Below are 23192 nucleotides of genomic sequence, written 5' to 3'. Positions count from 1 at the left end.
TTCGATTACGGGACACTCAAGGCCAACTCTATTGCACCCAAAAACAAGGCTGTATCTTCCCCATACCATTCCTTTTTTAACACTGTCAGTGCCGAGAATCGAATGCAGGATGCCTTAAGTCACATCCCTACAAGGCTCCTTAGCTTCCAGCTAATTCTTCCGTCAGATCTCGTGCATTTAGGACAGTTGGAAAATGCACGTCTTAATAAATGCTCTTCATAAAACCTTCGTAAGAACAATAACTGTACCTATTTATTACAATAGTTACTTTTTCATGTGGCTCGGTTGAGTCGCTGTCCTTATGAGTCAGAGTTTGCAGGTTCAAATCCAGGCTTGGGTCGGTGGCGCTTGAAAGGGTGTTGTAATTGCAACAGCTCCGTGTCATTGGCTTCTAGCACGTTAAAAATTCTCCTGCGGGATAAACTTCTGACGGTCCGGTGTCTTCCCCCTGTGGGTGGGGGCGGTAGAATAACATCCACCGTATCCCCTGCCTGTGATAAGAGGCGACTAAAATGGGTCCTCAGGGGCTCTGAAATTTGGAGCGTGGATTGGTGGCGACGGGGCCCTTAGCTGAGTCCCCGACGCTATTAGGTTTGCGAGGGCTAGGGAGTCTTTCATTTTCACGCCCTTCGTGGCCCTTGTCTTCCTTTGGCCGATATCTCCATTTTTCGAAGTATCGGATCCCTTCCATTTTTCCCTCTGATTAGTGTTATATAGAGGATGGTTGCCTAGTTGTACTTCCTCTTAAAACACTAATCACCACCACCACCACCGGTCCGGTATCTGTTAGTAACTCGTATCTGGGATGAACGTTACCCAAATAAAAGTACTATCCCCCATAAATACGCCACTGGCACTGACTACCGTATACTAGCTCTGGCTCCAAGGTTACAAACCATAGAGAGAGAGACTAGTATTGATGGTTACACACCCACAGGGAATCAGTCTACCAAGCAGTCGCTCTACGTGTTGAAACTTTACTCGGTTTGGAATGTCTATTGCCAAAATATGCGGTTAAGGTAGTTTTTGGTGACATTGTGAAGATGATTGAATTTTACGAAAGTGATCTTGAAAATGTAAACAAAGGCATTCTTGAGGAGGAGTGGCGTTTGTAGAAGCTGAAGTGCAGAATCTGATCAGAAAATCAAAGAATGCGATTGAAGTTTTAAAAGAAATCGACAAGGCATCTTTTCCAAAACATTGCTACACTTCTTACACTCCTGACTGTTATTCCAGGAACTACAGCATTTGTGGAGAGAAGCTTCTCAACCCTGAATGGGCTAAAGACATACGGTATTTGAGGTGTAAAGCCGGTGAGGAAAGGCTGGCGGCTTTTGCACTCATGGCAGTACATAGGGATATCAATGTGGATATTGGCGAGGTTGTGAAACATTATGGACATAGTGCTCGAAGTCTACCTCTTTCTTAGAGGCAAACTGCTTGTTCTTAATTAACAATGTACTGATATACAGAGTGTAAGGGTATACATATTTCTTGTAGAAGTCAAGAATGATGTTACAAATCAGTGAAAATGAAAACCTACAACCTGTGTTCCAGTCGTTGACCGGGTCAGGGTTGTAATGAATGAACCATATATATAAGCTATTAGTACAATGGGTTCGCCACTCCCAAGGTGATTTACTAATGACTGATAAAATACTGTGAAATGATAATGGAGAGTGTTGCTGCAATGAAAGATGACAGGGAAAACCGGAGTTCCCGGAGAAAAACCTGCACCGCCTCCGCTTTGTCCAGTACAAATCTTACATGGAGTGACCGGGATTTGAACCACGGTATCCAGCGGTGAGAGACCGACGCGCTGCCGTCCGAGCCACGGAGGCTCTTACAAACCAATATACAATCATATTTTTGTAACCTGCGAAACTTATTTTCGGGAGCAAAGGAATACAGTTTTGGGAATAGACAATAGCTTGACTGTGATAGTAAACAGGTTCAGTGCCCCCTCATACCTGCGCTCCCCTTCTGTTTTGCAACACGCAATTTCAAGACAAAAGGATGGATAGTAACAGTGCCCAAGTGAGAAAGTCATCAGGCGCGGGCGGAGCGAATAATCATAAACTTGAAATGATGTACCTGATAAATGAGTACCCGGTAGCTGCAATATCGACACTTTTAGCCATTGATCATGCGTAAGTAATTAATAGAGGACAAAACATGAACACTGCAGATACGTATATTAGCGTCACAAAACTGTAACTTTATGCTATTATCTTCTGTATCCCAGACTTGCGAGGGTAAGTAATAGGACGAGGTCCTTCCTAACATACGTTGTGACATATATTTTACTTTACAAACTAACAAAATATCTATACCCATACCCCTTACATTCTATGTATATATATAGTGTGTGTGTTCCTTCGCCGCATTCTATGTATAAAATGTTACTTCTGTATAGCTTATCACATGACTGTTATTACAATAAAATTATCGTATTTATTCTAGACCAGAATATTTCATCTTTATTCAATTTATTTTTGCAACCATTTCACTTGTATTCGGAGGATATGATATGCTGCAGTTATGTTGGAAAGGAATAATAGATGAAGGCAAGGGCGTATCCAGTGGTGGGGAGAGAGGCTGTGTTCAAATAGTCCAGACACCCCGGGAGTTTTAACAAATGCACTTTTACTAAGCATGTATATTATTATTAGGTTCCGCAACCCGCACGAATCCACCACTCTTGCTAGGGACCAAGAACACTCATTTCCTTATAAGGTATTCTATACCACCTAAACTCTCCAGAAGTTTGAACACCCACCAAAATAACATTCTGGATGAAGATCTACTGTAATGCCGCGCCCCCAAACTGAAATCCTGGCTACGCTACTGGTAGCATTCATACGTCAGCAAAATTGAAAAATGGAGTTACGCCACTATTTAGCATTAGGACAACACTGATTAATTTCATAGTGGAGTGAGGCCTGATACCAGCAATTGCTGCCAGGTAACAACAAGGCTTATAGTGTGTCAGGACACTGATAATTTACAGAACCATAGTGGCGTAAGTCAGAGTTAATCCGCTATTATTGCCAAGAATTGCATGGGAAAAATTGTTTGATGTATATCTTCGTTGTAACAGTTTGCGGCATGGCTTCACCAAGTATTGGTCTCTTATCCATTAAGCGTTACATAATTATATGAAGGCTATTATTATATTTCGTAATACAGTGTAAGATCAGTTAAACGCGGTACAAAGTATGTTTCTGGAAAGAAATCTTAAATAAAATTCTTATTTGTTTAATGTAGTAACGAACTGCATGGAGGGAATATGCATTACACTCTATAACTGTTACTGACTCAGCACTAAAGAGGAGTTCAAGAGATGAATTGATGGGGATTTAAAAACTGCGTGCTGTCTATTATCAGAAATAACGGGATTCGGACAGAATTGATCAAGTTTTTCTGTACACAGGGCAAGTTAAAACGATCTTCCACCATCCTTTCAACAACTTAAACTTGTTTGTCTGCACTCGCTTTTACAGAACAAGTGTCCGTGTTGGTTTTTAGCTTTTGTTAGTCATTCTCCTAGTTAGGTCTTGAGTTCGGTACAGATGCTGTCATGTCACAAAAAGAAGGGCGTACTCTGTGAACGATAAATTAAATATACTCGATGGTGTGAAGAATAGTGTGTCGAATGGATATACTTTAGGTACAATTTCTTTCATATACTTGTGTTCTCTTGTATTCTACTAATTTTTCCGTACCTTCTGTCAACCTCCATGTCATTTTTCATTTACCGCGGTTGAACTATAACGCAGGGTAAAGCATGATCACCGACTACCACGTTAAGTCGAGTTTGTACTGTGAATCTTTTATTTGCAGAAGAATAATTTTCCTAAAGGATCGTGTGTAAGTTTGCCCTCGGCTTGTACTGGCCTATTAACTATGGTCGTTGAGACGTCTATCCTATTGGCTCTGTCACCGTGCATAGCCGATTCGTGTCCCATCGGTGGAACAAATCACCATCAGAATGTTGGTTGGCAGGGTAGAAGACGTGCTAGTGGTATACATCCTAATAACAAGATTGTTCACTAAAAGTCTGTGTTTAACTATTCACAGCGCTCATTTGGAGTGAGAAAATACGACGCTGTTGATGGTGATTCGTCTGACAGATGATGACTTTAACACTTGCGCAGAACCGTTGGTGATATTCGTAAGGAGTAGGCTAAGCGCCAGCCGGGTTTCTCCACCTCCCTACATGATCAAATTTGCCTCGATGTATCAGTGGTAGAATGTCGCACCAAGACCGACTCAGGATCCAAGTTCTCGGGTTTGATCCCGGTTAACATAGTCAAGTTTGAAAGATGGTAAAAAATCTCGGCATTCCTTGTCATTGTTGTTGGCATGATAAAGATCTCTGCTGGCACACTCTTCCTGTGTAGTTTCACTTTAGTTGCTAGATAGCAACACAATAGGAATGTCAAATTTGGTACGTACCGCCTAGATGGCACCACTTCGTATGACCTGCAGCATAGTACCTGAAACATTAGGCCCTACGATTATTATTATTATTATTATTATTATTATTATTATTATTATTATTATTATTATTATTATTATTATTATTACAAAATTGTATTTTAAGCTGAAGCAATTTGCCTTTCAACTCGCTGTCTTACGAAATACACATATTACAAAATTACAAATTTTCTTTTAAGTGCAGCGCACACAAATGTGTCTCTGATGTCTTTTTGGAAGTTAATCCCCATTGCATCGGATTCCATCAGTTTTCTCTTCGTATCCTCCAACATTTGGTGCCCAGCACTCACTACTTTTCAATAATGGCGTTTTCGTGTCTAGTACCTATCGTTCAGTTGTAAAACAGTTTATTATACGTTAACTAGTTGAAACACGAGATTTATCAAAGTTCACAAAGATAGCTATAGCTATACACTGTTCTGATTAAAGTTGAGCATTTTGAAAATACACAGTTCAAAAAATTAGGGAACATGTTTTTGAACGTATGCTATGCTCTACAAAACAATACCTCATACCCAGGTATATTACCAACTAAACCTTTATTCTTTACCGTTGAAGTGTACAAAAGAGCATCGATGGATTCGCGCTCATTTTCAGAACACAGACGGAAATGTCGAAATAGGAGCGAAAAAATGATAACAGTCTTCCAGTGAGGATTTTTATCACAGTTGGAGAGATTCAGTTTCGTTTACGTCCTCCACGAGCACTTATCACAGCTTGGCACTTACGTGGCATGCTCCGTGTAAGTTGACGGAGGTCACGTTGCAGTATCAGGTTCCGTTATTCAATGAGAGCCTATTCGAGGTCTTGGAGAGTCGGTGGCGGAACAGGACGCCGACGAACATGTTCGTCAAGCCTATCCCACATGCTCGATGGGATTCAGGTCGGGACTCACTGCTGGCCATTTCATCTCTTGAATGTCCAGTTCTCGCAAGACAGTTCCGGTGATGCCTGCTACATGAGCCCTGGCATTGTCGTTCCTGAGTACGAATTCAGTGTCAACAACGTATGCAGCCAACACATGCTGTAGCAGTATCTGCTCGATGTACCCCGCAGCGGCAAGATTATCACGGACGACGACAAGATCCGTACGGCCATCGATACTGATGCCACCCCACAGGCCCACACCATCAGAGAACCTTGTCGGAATCGGTCGCCTTCCTGGTCAACATTTGGTATGTACTGCACACCACGGCGTCTCCATACACGTTGTCATAAATCACGCTGTGTCAGGGGAAATCTGGACTCGTCTGTGAACAACACTGTTCTCCATTGGCGAAGTTTCCAGTTGACGTGGGTTCGGGCAAACAGAAGGTGAGTTGCGAGATGTTGCTGCGTTAAACGGGGCACTCAAACCGGACGTCTGGGCCATACGGACACTTCTTTCAACCTGTTCCTTACTGTCTGGTCAGACACCGTGACTCCAGTGACCCTCCTGAGGTATTGTTGCAGTTTTTGGCAATTGCTGAAGGACGCCGCAACACACAGAAGGTCAGTTATCGGTCATCCTGTGGGGTTGTCATACGTCTACGACCTTGTCCAACCCTCCTTGTGAACGGGCCTGTCTCGTTGTAGCGATAACTGACAAAGAGACATTGAGATCCACAGCAACACGACGAAAAGTGCATCCTTCCTGGATCAAAGTGACGGCCCTTGCGATTTTAATATCGTTAAGATGTCTCATGGGATGTGCTAGTTGACGTACAACGTGCTCAGATGACCGCAGCAGTCTATGTACCTCACAATGACACACGGACGCACCGCTATTCACTTTGTTTTGAGGGGTCAGCTGCATGGCTACGGCTACAGACTGGAGGATAACTTCGATTTGAAATACCCTGAGTAGCTAAGGTCTCAAGGTATGCTGTAAGACCGTTGGAAACCCATCTACCAAATAACATTCACATGACAGACGTTACAAAACATGTTCCCCTATTTTTTGAACTGTGTATCAACAAAAATAAAATAATTAATTGTTTACATTCTTTGCTTTTTTAGGTCGTGCTGTAATGCCTTGTCCACTGGAAGGAATCCAGAAACGACGGCGACGATTTGCACCGATGCCTTCACCGCAGTATGAAGTATACGATTACTGTTCAGGGAAGTGCGCGGAAGAGAAGGAACCTAAGAAAAAAGCAACACCCCTTGAACTCGCTATAGCACTGCAGCACAATATAAGACCGTTCTACACATTGTGCCATGGACTCTTAGCGGGTCTTGGATTGACTCACTCTATTTTGGTATATGTACAGAGTGTATCAACGCTCTTCGTGTTATGTTAAGAACGATGGTGAAATCGGATTAGCGGAGAAAATTTTTCTTTTCGAGAAAATGTGTTTAATTTGTTACATCCGGGCGCGTGATTCAGATTGATGAACTTGACATATTAGCTATGCCAGAGAGCTTGCCTCTGCCTGTTGCTGTGCGTCACGGAAGGGAAGGGAGGGGAGTTGAAGTGGGAAGTGGGAGACAGAGGTAATGTTCGCTGCGAATGCACTTGATTCTCGTTCGTTTCGCATAGTCGCTTCCCAGTCCCAGTAGGTAGTGTACAGTTAGTTCTGCCCAAATTGACTACTATGAGAACCGCGTAGAAAGAGAAGATCAACTTGTACCAAGAATACAGGCAGCTTTCCAGGTCGTTCGCGACACACCACACATCCTGTAGAAAGTTCAAACCGCTTTGAAATGTGCATGGAAGTAGGAGGAAGGCATATTGAACATCAACTGTAATCAAATCATTGGGCGTATTGTTTACTTTGTTCAGTATTTCATTTCATTTACCATGTTGTGAGTGAAGGAATACACAATCGTGGGGTTGCAGCGTTGTATCTTCGAGCCTGTTGAATAATAAAGAACATCAATGCAACCAACAGACGAGAAGATAAATGATCTGGTGTATATCTTAGCTGACACGTGTGTCTTCATTATAATGTGTTTTTGTACTGTGTGTGCAGTTACGGCTATTGAATAAACGATTAGTAGATATTGACAGGGACAATCTTGTGCGAGTCGAATCATTACTGTGACGGTTCGGTGAAAGTACCCCGTGAAGCCAAATGTTTTAATGCTTTATTGTGGTGAAGATTTTCACGAAATGTGCCTTTTAAGAGTAAGGGGAGCATGAAATGTTCTGTAGGCGATATATAGGCCTATATATAGGGAGAAAAGGGAGGAGGAAGTAGCTTCTGAAGCAGTGAGAAAAGATAGGGCTGATAAGGAAGGGAGGAGATCAAATGAGGTGGGTGGTGTTGAGGCTCTGGTCATGGGGGATTCCATGGTTAGACATGTGGGGAAAAAGTGTGGAGGAAAGGGAACCAGCGTAGAATTAAATCCAGGAATTAGTTTGAGGCAGATTTTGAGGAAAGTAGAAGAGAAGTAAGAGGGAAAGGAGAAAGTGGTAGTGTTTCACGTTGGTACTAACAACTTAAGACAAGCAGGTGTAAGTACCAACATAGTTGGGGTATTGTGGGACCTGGTAAATGCAGCACGGGTGCAATTTAAGGAAGCGGAGATTGTTATCAGTGGAATACAGTGTAGGATGGATACTGATTGGAAGGTGATTGGGGATTTAAATGAGACTATGAAGTGGGTGTGTGGGAAACCGTGAGTGAGGTTTCTAGATCCTAATGTGTGGGTAGGAGGTAGGGATCTGCGCTCCAATGGCCTTCACATAAACCGCAGTGGTAGATAGATAGATAAGAAATGGGTGAGCCCTGTCTTCGCAGAACTCCACACGTAGGTCTATGAAGACCCTTTGTGCCCCTTAAACAGGTTTGCCTAGTCCAGCCCTAGTACTCCTATAAAGGATACCCGTGTCCGGATATTGGCATTCCTGATGTCTTCCAGGCTCACAAAATGTGAGCCAAGGTATCGATGTCTAGTGTTAGCAAGAGCCTCGCACTGACATAACACATGCGCGGAGGTCTCTTCCTCCTTACCGCATCTTCTACACATCGGATCCTGTGTGATTTTCATGATGTGTAGGTGCCTCTGTAAGGTATTGTGGCCTGTTAACAGTCCAACTACCATTCTCATTCTGGTCCTATTCAAATTCATTAGGACCTTTTTATAACTTTGGCTAGGCCCTTTGATAAGTTCACGTGCCTGCCTTGCTATAGTTAACCTCTTCCAAATATCTAAGTGAGACTGGTTTGTCCATTGGGATATTACCAGTCTCACGCTTCGGAGTGACGCTCCCAGGAAAGGCTCTGGTCCTGTGAAAGAACCTTTTGAGCCTTGTTTCGCTAGTTTGTCAGCTTCTTCATTTCCACTGATACCTGTGTGCCCAGGGACCCATAATAGGGTAACTGAGCTAAATTCACACAGCTGATCTAACATCCTTTGGCATTCCCATACCAGTTTTGATGTTGTTTTAACTGCACAAAGTGCTTTTAGTGCTGCCTGGCTATCACTACAAATAGTGATGTGTCTTCTGTGTCCAGGCATATTCCATATATATACAGCACAGGCTAGTATTGCGTATACTTCAGCCTGGAAAACAGTAGCATATTTACCCATAGGAAGGGAGAGTCTTGTCTTAGGCCGCCAGACCTCGGCGCCTGTGCCCGTCTCCGTCCGCGAGCCATCTGTGTACCATGTACAGCCCCCAGACTTAGGACGCGCCCCAGCATCCGCGGCCAACTCCTTGTGGGTATCACCACTGTAAATTTATAATCCAAATTAAAGCTAGGCTTCATCAGATCCCCAATCATCATTGTCATAGGGCAAGTCTGGTGAAGCCTTGTAAGAATAGAGGCATGACCTTTATTCGGGTTTTTGAAGGACCATCCTCCGAGTGATCAGAGGCGATAGGCACTCATTCCCGCTATTGCCTTAACATATAAATGTAAGGGGGGAAACCCTAGGATGGCCTCCATTGCACATAATGGTGTAGTATCCAGTGCCCCTGTTATTCCTAGACACGCAAGTCTTTGGACACTGTTTAACTTGGTGGTCACAGTTTTACTCTCCGAACCTGGCCACCAGACTAAAGATGCATAGGTGATCGTGGGTCGTACAATAGAGATATAGAGCCACTGGACCACCTTAGGTCTTAGGCCCCAAGTCTTCCCGACGGCCCTGCGACAGGCCCACATAATCTTGCGAGCCTTATCCACCTTATAATCTATATGTTTCTTCCAGCTCAGTCTTGCCTCAAGGATTACCCCTAGGTACTTAACTGAGGTTGTCTTAGCTAGTTTTTTCCCAAATAGGAAAGGCTCTGACAGTCCGTCTAGCCTCCTCCTCTTGGTAAATACCACGAGCTCCGTCTTATCGGGGTTAACCGACAAGTCTGTCTCGTGGCACCATCTTTCCACCCTACGTAGAGAGCTCTGTACGAGCTCGGAAACCGTGCTGGGGAAATTTCCTACCGCCATCAGGCTTATGTCGTCTGCATAGCCTTGGGCGTATATTCCTCCAACATTTAACCTGGTAAGTAGTTCATCCACTACCAGACACCATAATGTTGGTGATAATACTCCTCCCTGTGGACACCCCCTGTCTATATTAGCTCTCAACATTACAGCGTTGAGGGTAAACAGAACTTGACGGCCCTGCAGTGAGGCCATAATCCATTTTATGAGCATACTGCTTACTCCTCTTCTCTCTAGGCTACGTTCTATGGAGCCCAAAGATGTATAATTAAAGGCCCCTTCTATATCTAGGAATACAACCATAGCAAGTTGTTGCTGATCCAAGGCACTCTCCAGCCTAGAAACTAGCTGGTGTAGTGCCGTCTCAACCGACTTCCCTGGTTGATATGCATGTTGATAAGAATGCAGGGGGAAGTCTCTTAATACTTTCTCCCTGATGTGTCTATCCACCAGTCTTTCCAAGGTCTTAAGTAGAAAAGACGTTAGACTAATGGGTCTATAATCCTTAGGTCTAGTATATGAAGACGTTCCGGGTTTAGGTATATACACCACCTTCGCCTGACGCCACAAGGAGTACACGTACCCCATAGTGAGACAGGTTCTAAATATTCTGACCAAGTATGGTATGAGGACCCCCGCCCCCGCTTCTTGAAGAACTGCCGGGAAGATCCCATCCACCCCTGGGCTTTTGTAAGGGGCAAAGGATTCTAATGCCCACTTGACCCTTCTTGGGGTAACAATCTCTGCGGCTTCCTTCCAGCCACTTTTATCGGGTCTGAAGGATCCGCTCGATTCTACCTCACTATTCGTGACTACTGAACCTGGAAAGTGGGCATCAAGCAGTAAGTTCAGGGTCTCCCTCTCTGTGGATGTATATCCACCCGAAGGAGACTCCAGTGAGCCCAGCCTTGCCCTTCTATCCAAGGTTAAAATTTTATGAAGCCTTGCCGCTTCATGTTGACTTTCAATGGAGTCACAAAACTGTCTCCAAGATTTCCTAGAAGCCTTTTTGACTTCTGACTTGTACCTTCTTTGTGATTCTTTGTAAGAATCTAGGCTTTCTTGATCCTGAAGTTCCCTGCATTTATTCCAGAGCCTTCGTGTATTTCTCCTCAGGTGTTCAAGATAACTATTCCACTTGAAACTTCCTGTTACTCGTTTTGCCTTAACAATTGGGCAGTTTAATTCATAAGAGATAACCAGTGTCCGTGTGAGAAAACTCACACTGAGCTCCAGCTCCTCTTTATTTTTAATTATATTTGAGGGTCCTCCCTCCAGTCCCCTCCTTACATCCTCCCTAAAAGACGTCCAATCGGTTCGTCTAGGGTTTCTGTAAGACGGGACCTCGAGGGAGCCCTCTATATAAAACACAATGTGTCTATGATCTGACAAGGAAGGCTCCAAAGAAACCTTCCAGTCTTTAAATTCCTGTATGATTCCCATCGAACCCAGGGTAAGATCTATGATCCCCTCACTCCTATTATTAATGAAGGTAGGAGTATCACCAATATTCATGATCTCAAGATCAGTTGTACATAGAAATTCTATGAGGTGCTCTCCCTTTCGGTTTGTATATTTACTTCCCCAAATGCTGTGATGAGCATTGGCGTCGCATCCTACTATGAGGTTTAATCCTTGTTTCCTACAGTATATCACCAGTCTCTTGAACTCCTCCGCCGGGGGTGGAGATTCACAGTCTCCTGGGAAATATGCAGAGCAGACAACCAAGTCTTTTGGCTGTCCGTCCTCTTCATATCTCACTAGGACTGCTACCAGGTCTCTAGTAATGAAGCCTGGTATAGCTCAGGCGTTGTGATCTTTAACTAATGTACATGCTCTAGGCTTCTCCTCTGCTATTCCACTGAATAAAGTGAAACCTGCACATTTTAGTCCCATGATATGCCCCTGTCTGAGCCAGGGTTCTTGTATCAGGGCGACCGAAAACCTGCCCTTCTGGATACTTCTAATAAGTACCCTAGAGGCCACTATACAATGTTGTATATTTGCTTGTATGAAAGTAATCATTCTTACCTTCATGCAATACTTTACCTTATGCGGTCTCCGGAACGTGCTGCTCCGTTTCCCGCGATGTGTCTTGAGGCTTGGCTGGCCCAGGTTCCTGTCCGGGCTCCCGCTCTTCGCCCCTGTTAGTCTCGGTATTGTCTGTGGTGGGGTTGGTCCTCTGCTTGTCACGCTTGCCCTCCACCAAGGTGAAGGTAGCCACATGCACCCCGCAGAAGATCTTCTTCCCCACCACTTTATCCACGTCTCTGGAGTCCGTGCTGACCACAAGTCGGACACCTCTCTTCTCCTCCTTGCGGTCGTAGACCCTCCAGCTGGTGGGATTTAAGCCATGGTTCTGGCGTGCCATTCTTCCCAAAAGGACATTATTGTCCTTTGGTTGTCCTGGTATCCAGAACATGACTCTCTTGTAGGAAAGAAGTTTATCCATGCCCACAATTGTGAGCCTGGCTCCTTCCCACGGTTGTATACCTGTAACAAGACTGGAAAGCCATGCTACAGTCTCGTCGTTTTCTGCTATAATGACGGCCGCACCTCTCGACAGATAGCAATCCAGGAACTGAGGCTTAATGGGCCCCTGCTCCGGAAGCTCATCTATCAGATTGGTGATAGCCTCTTCCACAGCTTCCACCTGTTTCTCGGTTAGCTGCTGGTCAGGATATCCTACAGGTACTATGGCCATCCTGATCCCAGTTTTAGCTATCCTAGCATATTCTACCTTAGGTTTTTTGCGGGTCTGCAAGTCTTCTTCTGGGGTTGCCCCCGACAGAAGTCGTTTCCCCGCTGGCATCTTGGTGGGTGGGGTCCTCTGTGCCCTAGAAGCAGAGCCCTTTTCAGGGTCCCGCCTATTGTGCCCATTGGATCCCCCCCCAGTTGTTACTGTCGTGGTATTAGAAGGCCCTTCAGCTCCCGGAGTTAAGCCCTCTTTGGCCTGCTCCCGGGCCTTTAAGGCCTTCTTATATCTTCTCTTCTCAGCGCCAGAGCGCTGTTTCTTCTTCTTCTTCTGGACCTGTAGATTGCCCACCTCTTGAGTGAGCCCTCTAACTGTCGAAGATGAACTATCCGAGGGTATCTTCGAAGAGTCCCCTTCGGTTGTTGTTGTAATGTTTCTCTCGGATGCCCCAGAAGAGCTCTCCGGTTTATGGCTGGCTACCGTATTCATTCAAATCCCACGAGTAGCTTGGGAAAAACCGCAGTGGTATATATAAGTTAAGTAATTTGTTTAGAAGTGTTATAGACAGCTACATTCAGGGAAACGGGGTGGCCTATGGAGCGGTGATAAGGGTACAGGGATATGGAAGACAAGTAGGGATGACATAAAAATGTTAGTGCTCAACGGTAGAAGTATTGCAAAGAAAGGAATCGAATTAAGTAATTTAATAGATATATACTTACCAGATATTGCAATAGGAGTTGAAACATGGGTGAGAAATAATATAATAGATGCAAAAATATTCACACGGAATTGGAGTGTGTGTCGTAGAGATAGGATAGGAATGGTAGGAGGGAGAGTATTCATTCTGGTGGAAGAAAAATTTGTAAGCTACGAAAAAGTTAAAGATGACAAACATGAAATTCTAGGTGTAAGGCTCATCTGTAAAGATAACAAACAACTTGATGTCTTTGGAGTGTACAGACCGGAAGCTGACCCACACTAACGTTTTTGTAGTGAACGTGCCCCACAGGCATGATTTGAGTAGAGATTCGTGTGTGAACATTGAAGTGGACAAGGTCAATACAGATATTGTTAAAATTTGTAAACATTTTCGGAATACTCAGGTTATTGAATGCAGCAGCTTTGAGAGATACTGTTATACAAAACATGGCCTCCATCTAAACAATTCAGGTAAACGAAAGATAGGAAATATTGTTCTAGATTTTATTAATCTTAAGATATGTACTGTAAAACAGGCAACTCCCTTGAGTTATAATACTGACCAGGAAAACTAGTAGAAAGAGCCAGCTATACTTTAAGCTGGCTCAGTCAACTAGAAAAAGAAACTCAGGATAGTAAGGAATTTCAAGTTACCCAATTGCAACAGTCAAGTTTTAGGGAGGAAGGGGGTCTGAGATTGCTCTTGGTGAACTGTCAAAGTGTAGTAAATAAACAATTAAAATTCGGTACATTGATGGAATCTTATGAGACTGATGTGGTGATAGGAGTGGAATCGTGGTTGAAAGAAGGGGTGGGTAATAGAGAAGTATTTCCAGAAGGGTACACAGTCTATCGTAGAGACCGAGGAGATAAAAAGGGAGGGGGGGTGTTTATTCTGGTGAAGGAAACTTACTGTTCACATGAATGGTTTACCGATGAAAGGGATGAAATATTAGGGATAAAATTAGTTTGTGATAATATGAAGGAGGTGGGAATTATAGGAACATACAGGCCTGGAAGAGAGGCAAGAGACATGGAAATCTTTGAAAAAATAATAGATTATACTTGTAAAAACAATAATAATGATATGGTAATAATTGGGGGAGATCTAAATTTGCCTGAAGTTGAATGGAAAGGAGCTGCAAGTGAAGCCCATGAACAGAAACTGGCAAATAAGTTAATTTGGGAGGGAGGATTTACACAAGTAGTACAAGAACCGACTCGTCTCAATAACTTACTAGATGTATTCTTGGTTAAACCATGGGAAATTGTTGATAAAACTGAGGTAATTGAAGGAATAGGAGACCATAAGGCTGTAATAATGGATGTAGGACTCGTACCAAAAAGGCTTAATAAGAGGGTTACACAAGACAAGAAATTGTACAGAAAAACTAAAGTTGATGAATTTGGGACTTACCTTAACTCACAATTCAGTTGTTGGATAAGTGAAGGGAGTAACGTGGATACACTTTGGGCTAAATTTAAAGGAATTATTTGGGAAGGAGAGAAGAGATTTGTACCTGTTAAGAAGGGTAAAATGACCTCAGACCCTGCTTATTATACAAGGGAAATAAGAAAATTAAAAAGAAAATGTAGAATAGTAAACAGGAAAATCAAAGAGGGTAGGGAGAGTAGAGAAACTAGAAAACAGCTAATGAGGGAACTGAATAGAGTGAAAAAGGAAGCAAAAGAGAATTATATGAATGGCATACTTCAAGAGGGTAATGACCACAAAGGGAAATGGAAAAAGCTGTATTCATATATCAGGAATCAAAAAGGAAAAGGAATCCAAATTCCTACAATGGTGGGAGAAGGGGGTGAACACTATTTAACAGATACTGAGAAAGCAAACCTATTTAGTAGGGAATTTCGAGATTCAGTAGATGATTGTCAAGAGTTGGAAACCGAAACAGAAGATAGAGAGGGAGAGAGACAGAGGGAAACAAGAAGCTTCTCATTCACAAACGAAGATATTTTCAGAGAAATCCAACTGCTTCAGCAAGGAAAAGCAGCAGGGAGTGATCAAATTACTGGGGAGGTATTAAAGACAATGGGGTGGTACATAGTGCCTTATTTAAAATTTCTCTTTGACTATGTCATAAATAATAGTGTAATACCAAAGGAATGGAAGGAATCTATAATAATACCAATTTATAAAGGAAAGGGTGATAAAAGGAAACCAGAGAACTACAGACCAATCAGCCTGACCAGTATAGTTTGTAAAATTCTGGAGAGTTTAATATCGAAGTACATCAGAGGGATATGTGATGATAAAAATTGGTTCATGAGGAGCCAGTATGGATTTAGAAAGAAATTTTCTTGTGAGGCACAACTGGTGGGATTTCAGCAGGACATATCAGATCAGTTGGATTCAGGAGGTCAGTTAGATTGCATAGCCATAGATCTTTCCAAAGCCTTTGATAGAGTGGAACATGGAATATTATTAAAGAAATTGGAGGGAATAGGATTGGACGTAAGGGTTACACGTTGGATAAAAGCATTTCTAAATTCAAGGGTTCAGAAAGTCAAAGTAGGAAATAATGTATCTCAGGAAGAGAAAGTTTGGAAGGGAATTGCACAGGGTAGTATAATCGGTCCGTTACTTTTCTTAATATACGCAAATGATTTAGGGAACAATATAACATCAAAAATAAGATTGTATGCAGATGACATAATTGTTTATAGAGAAATAAACAACATTGAGGATTGTTCAGAATTACAAAGGGACCTTGAAAGTATCCAACAATGGGTTGAAGAAAATAATATGAAGGTTAATGGAGGCAAATCAACTGTTACAACTTTTACAAACAGGAGCTTTAAAACTGAATTTGAATATACTTTGGATGAGGTAGTTATCCCAAAAGATGGCAAGTGCAAATACTTAGGTGTGAGATTTGAAAGTAATTTGCACTGGAAGGGTCATATTGATGACATTGTTGGGAAAGCATACAGATCATTACATGTCATAATGAGGCTACTTAAAGGATGCAACAAAGAATTAAAAGAAAAAAGTTACTTGAGTATGGTTCGTCCATTATTGGAATATGCAAACAGTGTTTGGGATCCTCACCAAGAATACCTAATAAAAGAAATAGATAGTGTGCAGAGGAAAGCAGCAAGATTTGTAACAGGGGATTTCAGGAGAAAGAGTAGTGTATCAGAAATGTTAAAGGAACTTGGGTGGGAAAGTTTAAGTAAGAGAAGGGAGAAAACTAGACTTACAGGATTATATAGAGCCTATACAGGAGAAGAAGCATGGGGAGATATCCGTGAGAGGCTTCAGTTGGAAAATAATTATATCGGCAGGACTGACCACAAATATAAAATTAGAAGGAATTTTAGCAGAAGCGATTGGGGTAAATTTTCATTCATTGGGAAGGGTGTGAAGGAGTGGAACAGTTTACCAGGGGTAGTGTTTGATCCTTTTCCAAAATCTGTACAGATATTCAAGAAGAGAATAAACAGCAACAGAGAAAATAAATGAAATGTTAGAGGGCATTCGACCAGTGCAGGTTACTGTATATAAAAAAATGTGTGTGAATAAATTAATTCCATCCCCTGGTCTAAGGAGTTTGGACAGCCAAAGTAGGGGACTGCCTGTAGGGGTGAAGTACAGTGGGGACTTCGAGGGCCCTGGGACCGCTACGGTAGCTGTGAAGGCCCTTCAGGAACTCTGAAAAGTGGTGGCAAAAGGGGCTCTGGTTAAGACGCAGCAGGTCGTTATGCTACTTAGGATCAAGAACGGGTAAAAAAAAAAAAGTAAATAAATAAAAGCAATGTAAATATTAATGTTATACCAGTTGTATAGTATCATTTGAAGTAATTCCACATACTGTATATCAGTTGACTATATTTGTAAGTAGGACAGGATATATTATAAGTAGAATTTTGTAAACAATATAAATTTATTAAGGATGAGCTGTGTGTTTAATAGAAAACATTGTTAGCGTAAATTGTATAATATTGTATTATAGGAAAAATTTTCTTCTCTTGTTAATTTAATATTTAGTGCTTGACAATAATGTATTTTAGTGTACCATTTGCCACCGAGGTAGACACCTCATTTGCAAATAAAGAGATTTTGATTTGATTTGATTTGAAACGGGTAAGGATCACACTGATTCGGAATTATTTGATAAGATAATCAGCTATGTTGGAAAAGATGTGGAAAGGAATGTGATAGTAGCGGATGATCTCAATTTACCAAATGTCAATAGGGAAGATAATGCGAACGACAGGAAGCATGACCAACAAATGGCACATAAGTAAATATGGGAAGGATAGCTGATTCTGAAAGTGATGGAACCAACTAGAGGAAAGAATATTTTGGATGTGGTGCTTGTAAAACCAGATGAGCTCTATAGAGAAACCGAAGTAATATATGATATTAGTGATCACGAAGCAGTTTTTTGTCGTAGATAAAAATAAATATCAAAGAAAGGAAGGTATTAAAATTAGGACTATTAAGTAGTACCATATGGCTGATAAAACAGGCACGAGGGAGTTTTTAAAGAGTAAATATGATCGGTGGAAAACGGTAAATAAATATATAAACAGACTCTGGGATGGGTTTAACGCAATTGTTGAGGCATGTGAAAACAGGTTTGTACCTTTAAAGGTGTTAAGGAATGTTAAAGATCCACTATATTATAACAGAGAAGTAAAGAGACTAAGAAGGAGGTGCAGGTTGGAAAGAAATAGAGTTAGAAATGGCTGTTTAACTAAGGAGAAATTAAAGGAACTTGCTAGGAAATTGAATCTAGCAAAGAAGTCAGGTAAGGATAACATGATGGCAAGCATAATTGGCGGCCATACAAATATTAGTGAAGAATGGAAGAATATGTATAGGTACTTTAAAGCAGAAACAGATTACAAGAAGGATATTCCAACAATCATTAATGAACAAGGGGAGTGTGTGCATGCGAGGATCTTCAAAAAGTAGAAGTATTCAGTCAGCAGTATGTAATGATTGTTGGTTACATGGATAATGTCCAGATAGAGGAGGTGACAAATACTAAAGAAGTATTAAAATTTACCTATGATAACAATGAAATTTACAGTAAGATACAAAAGTTGAAAACAAGAAAATTGGCTGAAAATGATAAGATTTCTGGGGATGTACTAAAGGCAATGGGTTTTGATAGAGCACCATATCTGAAGTACTTATTTGATTATTGTTTGTACGAAGGAGCTATACCAAATGAATGGAGAGTTGCTATAGTAGCCCCCGTGTAGAAAGCAAAGGGTGACAGACATGAAGCTGAAAATTACAGGCCAGTCAGTTTGACATGCATTTCATTGTAAGGTTTGGGAAAGCATTATTTCTGATTATATTAGACATGTGGGCCAATATTAGTAACTGGTTTGACAGAAGGCAGTTTGGTTTTAGGAAAGGTTATTCCACTGAAGCTCAGCTAGTAGGATTCCAGCAAGATAGAGCAGATATCCGGATTGGGGAGGTCAAATGGACTGTATCGCGAATGATCTATCTAAAGCATTTGATAGGGTAGATCATGGGAGACTACTGGCAAAAATGAGTGCTATTGGAATAAAAAAAAAGAAGTGACTGAATGGATGGCTATATTTCTAGAAAATAGTAATCAGAGAATTAGAGTAGGAGAAGCTTTATCTGACCCTGTAATAATTAAAAGGGGAATTCCCTCAGGGCAGTGTCTTCATATACATATATGTCAATGATATGTTTAAAGACGTGGGATCAGAGATAAGGCTGTTTGCAGGCAATGGTATTCTATACAAAGTAATAAATAGGTTACAAGATTGTGAGCAACTGCAAAATGACCTCGATGATGCTGTGAGATAGACAGTAGGCAATTGTGTGATGATAAACGGGGTTAAAAGTCAGGTTGTGAGTTTCACAAATAGGAAAAGTCCTCTCAGTTTTAATTACTGCGTTGATGGGCTGAACGTTCCGTATGGTGATCACTGTAAGTACCTAGGTGTTAATATAAGTAAATATCTTCCTTGGGTTGATCAGATAGATATGATTGTTAATAAAGGGCACAGATCTCTGCACATGGTTATGAGAGTAGTTAGGGGTTGTAGTAAGAATGTAAAGGAGAGGGCATATAAGACTCTGGTAAGACCGCAACTAGAGTATGGTTCCAGTGTCTGGGACCCTCACCAGCATTACTTGATTCAAGAACTGGAAAGATCCAAAAAAAAAAAAAAGATCGATTTGTTCTGGGTTATTTCCGACAAAAGAGTAGCGTTACTAAGATATTGCAAAGTTTGTGCTATGAAGACTTGGGAGAAAGGGGACGAGCTTCTCGTCTAAGTGGTATGTTCCGAGCTGTCAGTGGAAAGATGGCGTGGAATGTCATCAGTATACGAATATGTTTGAGTTTGTCTTTAAAAGTAGAAAAGATCACAATATGAAGATAAAGGTGGAATTCAAGAGGACAAATTGGGGCAAATATTCGTTTATAGGAAGGGGAGTTGGGGATTGGAATAACTTATCATGGGAGATGTTCAATAAATTTCCAATTTGTTTGCGATCATTTATGAAAAGGCTAGGAAAACAACAGATAGGAAATCTGCCACCAAGGCGTCTGCCTTAAGTTCAGATCAGTAGTAGTTGATTGATTGATTGATTGATTGATTGATTGATTGATTGATTGATAATGAAACACATTTTTATGACATTTATAAGGTATTCTGTTAAATTTTGTACACGTTTTCATTAATATTGTGTGACTAACAGTAGTTTTAATAATTTTCTAGTTACCTATGTTACTATGCTGGCTACTTTTATCGGCGTGCCCTATTTCATTTGAAATGCAATAACTGAGGAGCTATTTGCAGCTGGACGCTGTAGTTTGTCTTCAGTTATAGTGGGCATTGTGCTGCATGACTCGGTTGCATTGGCTTCTATGTCATCATTTCCTGTTTGGCATTCAGCTCGGTAACATTGCATGGAAGCACTTATGTTTGGTAAATAGCATAGCAATTTGACTGCAGTTTCCGAAAACGTAAATTTTCTTGCAAAATTCCGATTTTGTCAGGAACTAAGTCTAGTTTGAAATTTGATTTTTTCTACTCATTCTTAACAGTTTGGTGGTATTGTGGGTCTGCAGTGGTAGATATAAGGAAAAAGTCACCATAACACTGTTTTTGAAAAATCGATTGTAAATATGTAATACAAAAACATCTTATACATTACTTCGTACGGATGGTATCATAAAGAAAATGAATGAGTTAATGTACAAAGTCCCTTAAGGCAGATTTCATTGATTAAGAACAACAGAAGTTTCCAGTTCCGAATTTTGTGCTTGAATTTAAGCTTGACAATTGCAACGAATAGGTTTTAGTGAATCTCGGTCTATTCATGATAAATATTCTCCGTTTATTTTTTGCGTTCTTCTTTTTTTCAACGGAAATGTGTGCCGTTATATTATACGAACACACATTGCCAAAGCTTTCCGAAAAGAATGCAGAAATTTTCTGAGGAAGTTTATTGCCTTTCTTCAGTTCAAAACTAAAATATGAGCCAGTATTCTAGCTCTTAATAAGCAAAGACATAATACGATTATTTTCGACCCAAAATACGGCTAGATTTAAGTGAATAACAGAAACAAGTCGTAAACGCTGAGAAACGTTCTGCTTACTGCCACCGTGTCAACTTTAAGAGAAAATATTAAGTAAAATCCATCACAATTTACAGTGTATTATTGGGCAAGAGAGAATACCAACCAATGTTGATGGCTGGTTATCCAATGGAAGTGTCGATATTTGTTATTACTCTTAACTAGTTTTGTATTTTTGTCATATATAAATAATAATTCCTCCCTCAAATAATTTTGCTTTCTTCTGTTAAGTAGTTCAATTTCTCATTTCATTCACTCTTATTGTACCATGGAATCTTTCATTTTCTGATATACCGGTATTCGTTTTAATGCACAACCACTTATTTAATGTTGTATTTATGTACAAGAGTTATCCTTAACTATACAAGTGCTTACCAGAATGCAATGACCTGCGTAATCCTCTGTAAGAGCCTGCAGGCTCCTTGAAATTAACTGTAATGTATAAAACCAATATTAAACTGGATATCTTCCTATCAACAAAGTTTTGAGGCGGCGGTAAATGGCCAGTCCTGCTTGAAAACTTATTTACGTACAATGATATATTTTTAGCCTATCTTGTGCCCATTGGCAATCCCGTTGAGTGTCGAATCCTGTAAATATATATTATACAACAGTATTCAACTTTTACAGGCAGGAAGCGTTAGCAACGCAGTTGAGATGAGGTGGTTACTGGAGTCCTACTACTTAGTATCCCTAGAATTACATGGAACGTACTACTTCCTGGCAGTGATATGTTTCATCTCTATACTTGACAGGTATCGTATCATATCTTTAAGTTTATTCAACACTGTCAGTGGACTATCGTGTTATTTTTTCGGCAAACTTTTATTCCATCCCCTGACGGGGTGCGGCGATCTTTCTAAAGGGAAATGCCCTCTCTCAGGCCAAGGAGATTTTTAGAGGTTATTTGATGTGCGAAGAAGGTGAGGGGTTAGGTGCTGTGGTCTATAACATGATCTGCCCAGGCATTTTCCTTACTGCAAGAGAGAGGAAAACCACGAAAAACACTCTCAAGCCAGGGCCAGACCTTCCGTCTCCAGAATGTAGAGATGCAAGGTTAATAAAACTAGCGGCTCTTAAGCCGAAGCCCATTATATTCGGTGAACTATAGCGTAGTTTTATACGTACAACACAACTATCGTCAGAGTTCACCCAGCAAGTGTAGTATAAGGGGTCTCTAATAATAAAAAAATTATGAATCGAAGGTAGTCATGAGGATATTTTGCATCATTCCGCTAGTAGATGCCACGGAGGAAAATTGCCACTGTTCTTACAATTGAATCCACAGGTGACAAGTTTCAAACGGAAATCAAAGGAAGACTTACGAAATAGAAACACCATTTGATAATGTTAAACATGTATAATGTAAGTATGCATATGTTTAAATAAATCACCCTCTCTCTCAGTCTGGTATATATTTTTATGCACCCTTAGTATTAAGTGCCGTAAGTATCATAGTAAAATTAACAAACCAAGAACGATAAGAGATATATTTCCTAATTTCCAACACTTTCTCTATAACCACCTGATTTTATCATTGTAAACACATCGGAACTTAATAGGGTTTGTGTTATCCGCCAATGAATATATTATTGACTGTATAATTCTGAGCCCTTGGCTCGTTGGAATTAATTATTGCTATAAATATATACCTTGCTGATCATGCACGAACAATTTTGACACAAATTCATTAACTAGTGGTGAAGAAGAATAAATCTTCCTACTTTGTTCTGTTATGTGGAACAGGTGTATAGTAACATAAACTAAAGTAGAAAAGAAAAGTGTTGAGTGTTGCTTCAACATCTTCATACAATATCTACATTTAACAGAGAGAACAACGAAGTTTTGTAGAGAAAAAGTGTCAGATTTCCGTGTGATAAAATCAAATGGTCTTAAATAAATCTAAAACATATTTATGTCAAGAAAGGTTATCTCAACATGATATCTTTTACGTTATGAGTAACGAAACGAGTAACGCAAACTTATTACTTTAAAGGCTGTTGCGAACAATATTTTATTTAGATCTAAGTGGAATTTTCATCTTTTAAATTACGTATGCATTACAAAAATGTTGATACCTCGCCACGCAAATCATTCATGTTATTTAAAAGTCATTGGTGAATTCAATGGAAAGTCTTGGGATAGAAATGATAGAAACGGACTGAAGGATCAGAAATAAATAAGGAAATACAATATGGAGTTATGTGGTAATAAAACATCAAATTTAATTTTATTGAAGCTGCGAACTGTTCAGAAAGACTCGACAGTCGTACATATGGTCCTTCCGTCTTGGATTAGCGAAGGTATTATCAACTG

General features: G+C 40.8%; 1 protein-coding gene across 1 annotated transcript in view; it reads left to right on the top strand.

The window, feature by feature from the left end:
- Positions 1-2016: 2016 nt before the first annotated feature.
- Positions 2017-23192, top strand: part of mms4 (Methyl methanesulfonate sensitivity 4) — a 103722-nt gene continuing 82546 nt past the window's right edge. Inside the window, exons 1-3 of the mRNA XM_068229807.1 lie at positions 2017-2150; positions 5557-5675; positions 6499-6740. Of these exons, the coding sequence (XP_068085908.1) occupies positions 2017-2150; positions 5557-5675; positions 6499-6740 (495 nt within the window). The remainder of the gene's footprint in view (positions 2151-5556; positions 5676-6498; positions 6741-23192) is intronic.

Source organism: Anabrus simplex, chromosome 12 (assembly GCF_040414725.1).
Source record: "Anabrus simplex isolate iqAnaSimp1 chromosome 12, ASM4041472v1, whole genome shotgun sequence".
NCBI lineage: Eukaryota > Metazoa > Arthropoda > Insecta > Orthoptera > Tettigoniidae > Anabrus > Anabrus simplex.
Note: the sequence above shows the minus strand (reverse complement) of the source record. Positions and strands in the feature narration are given on the sequence as shown.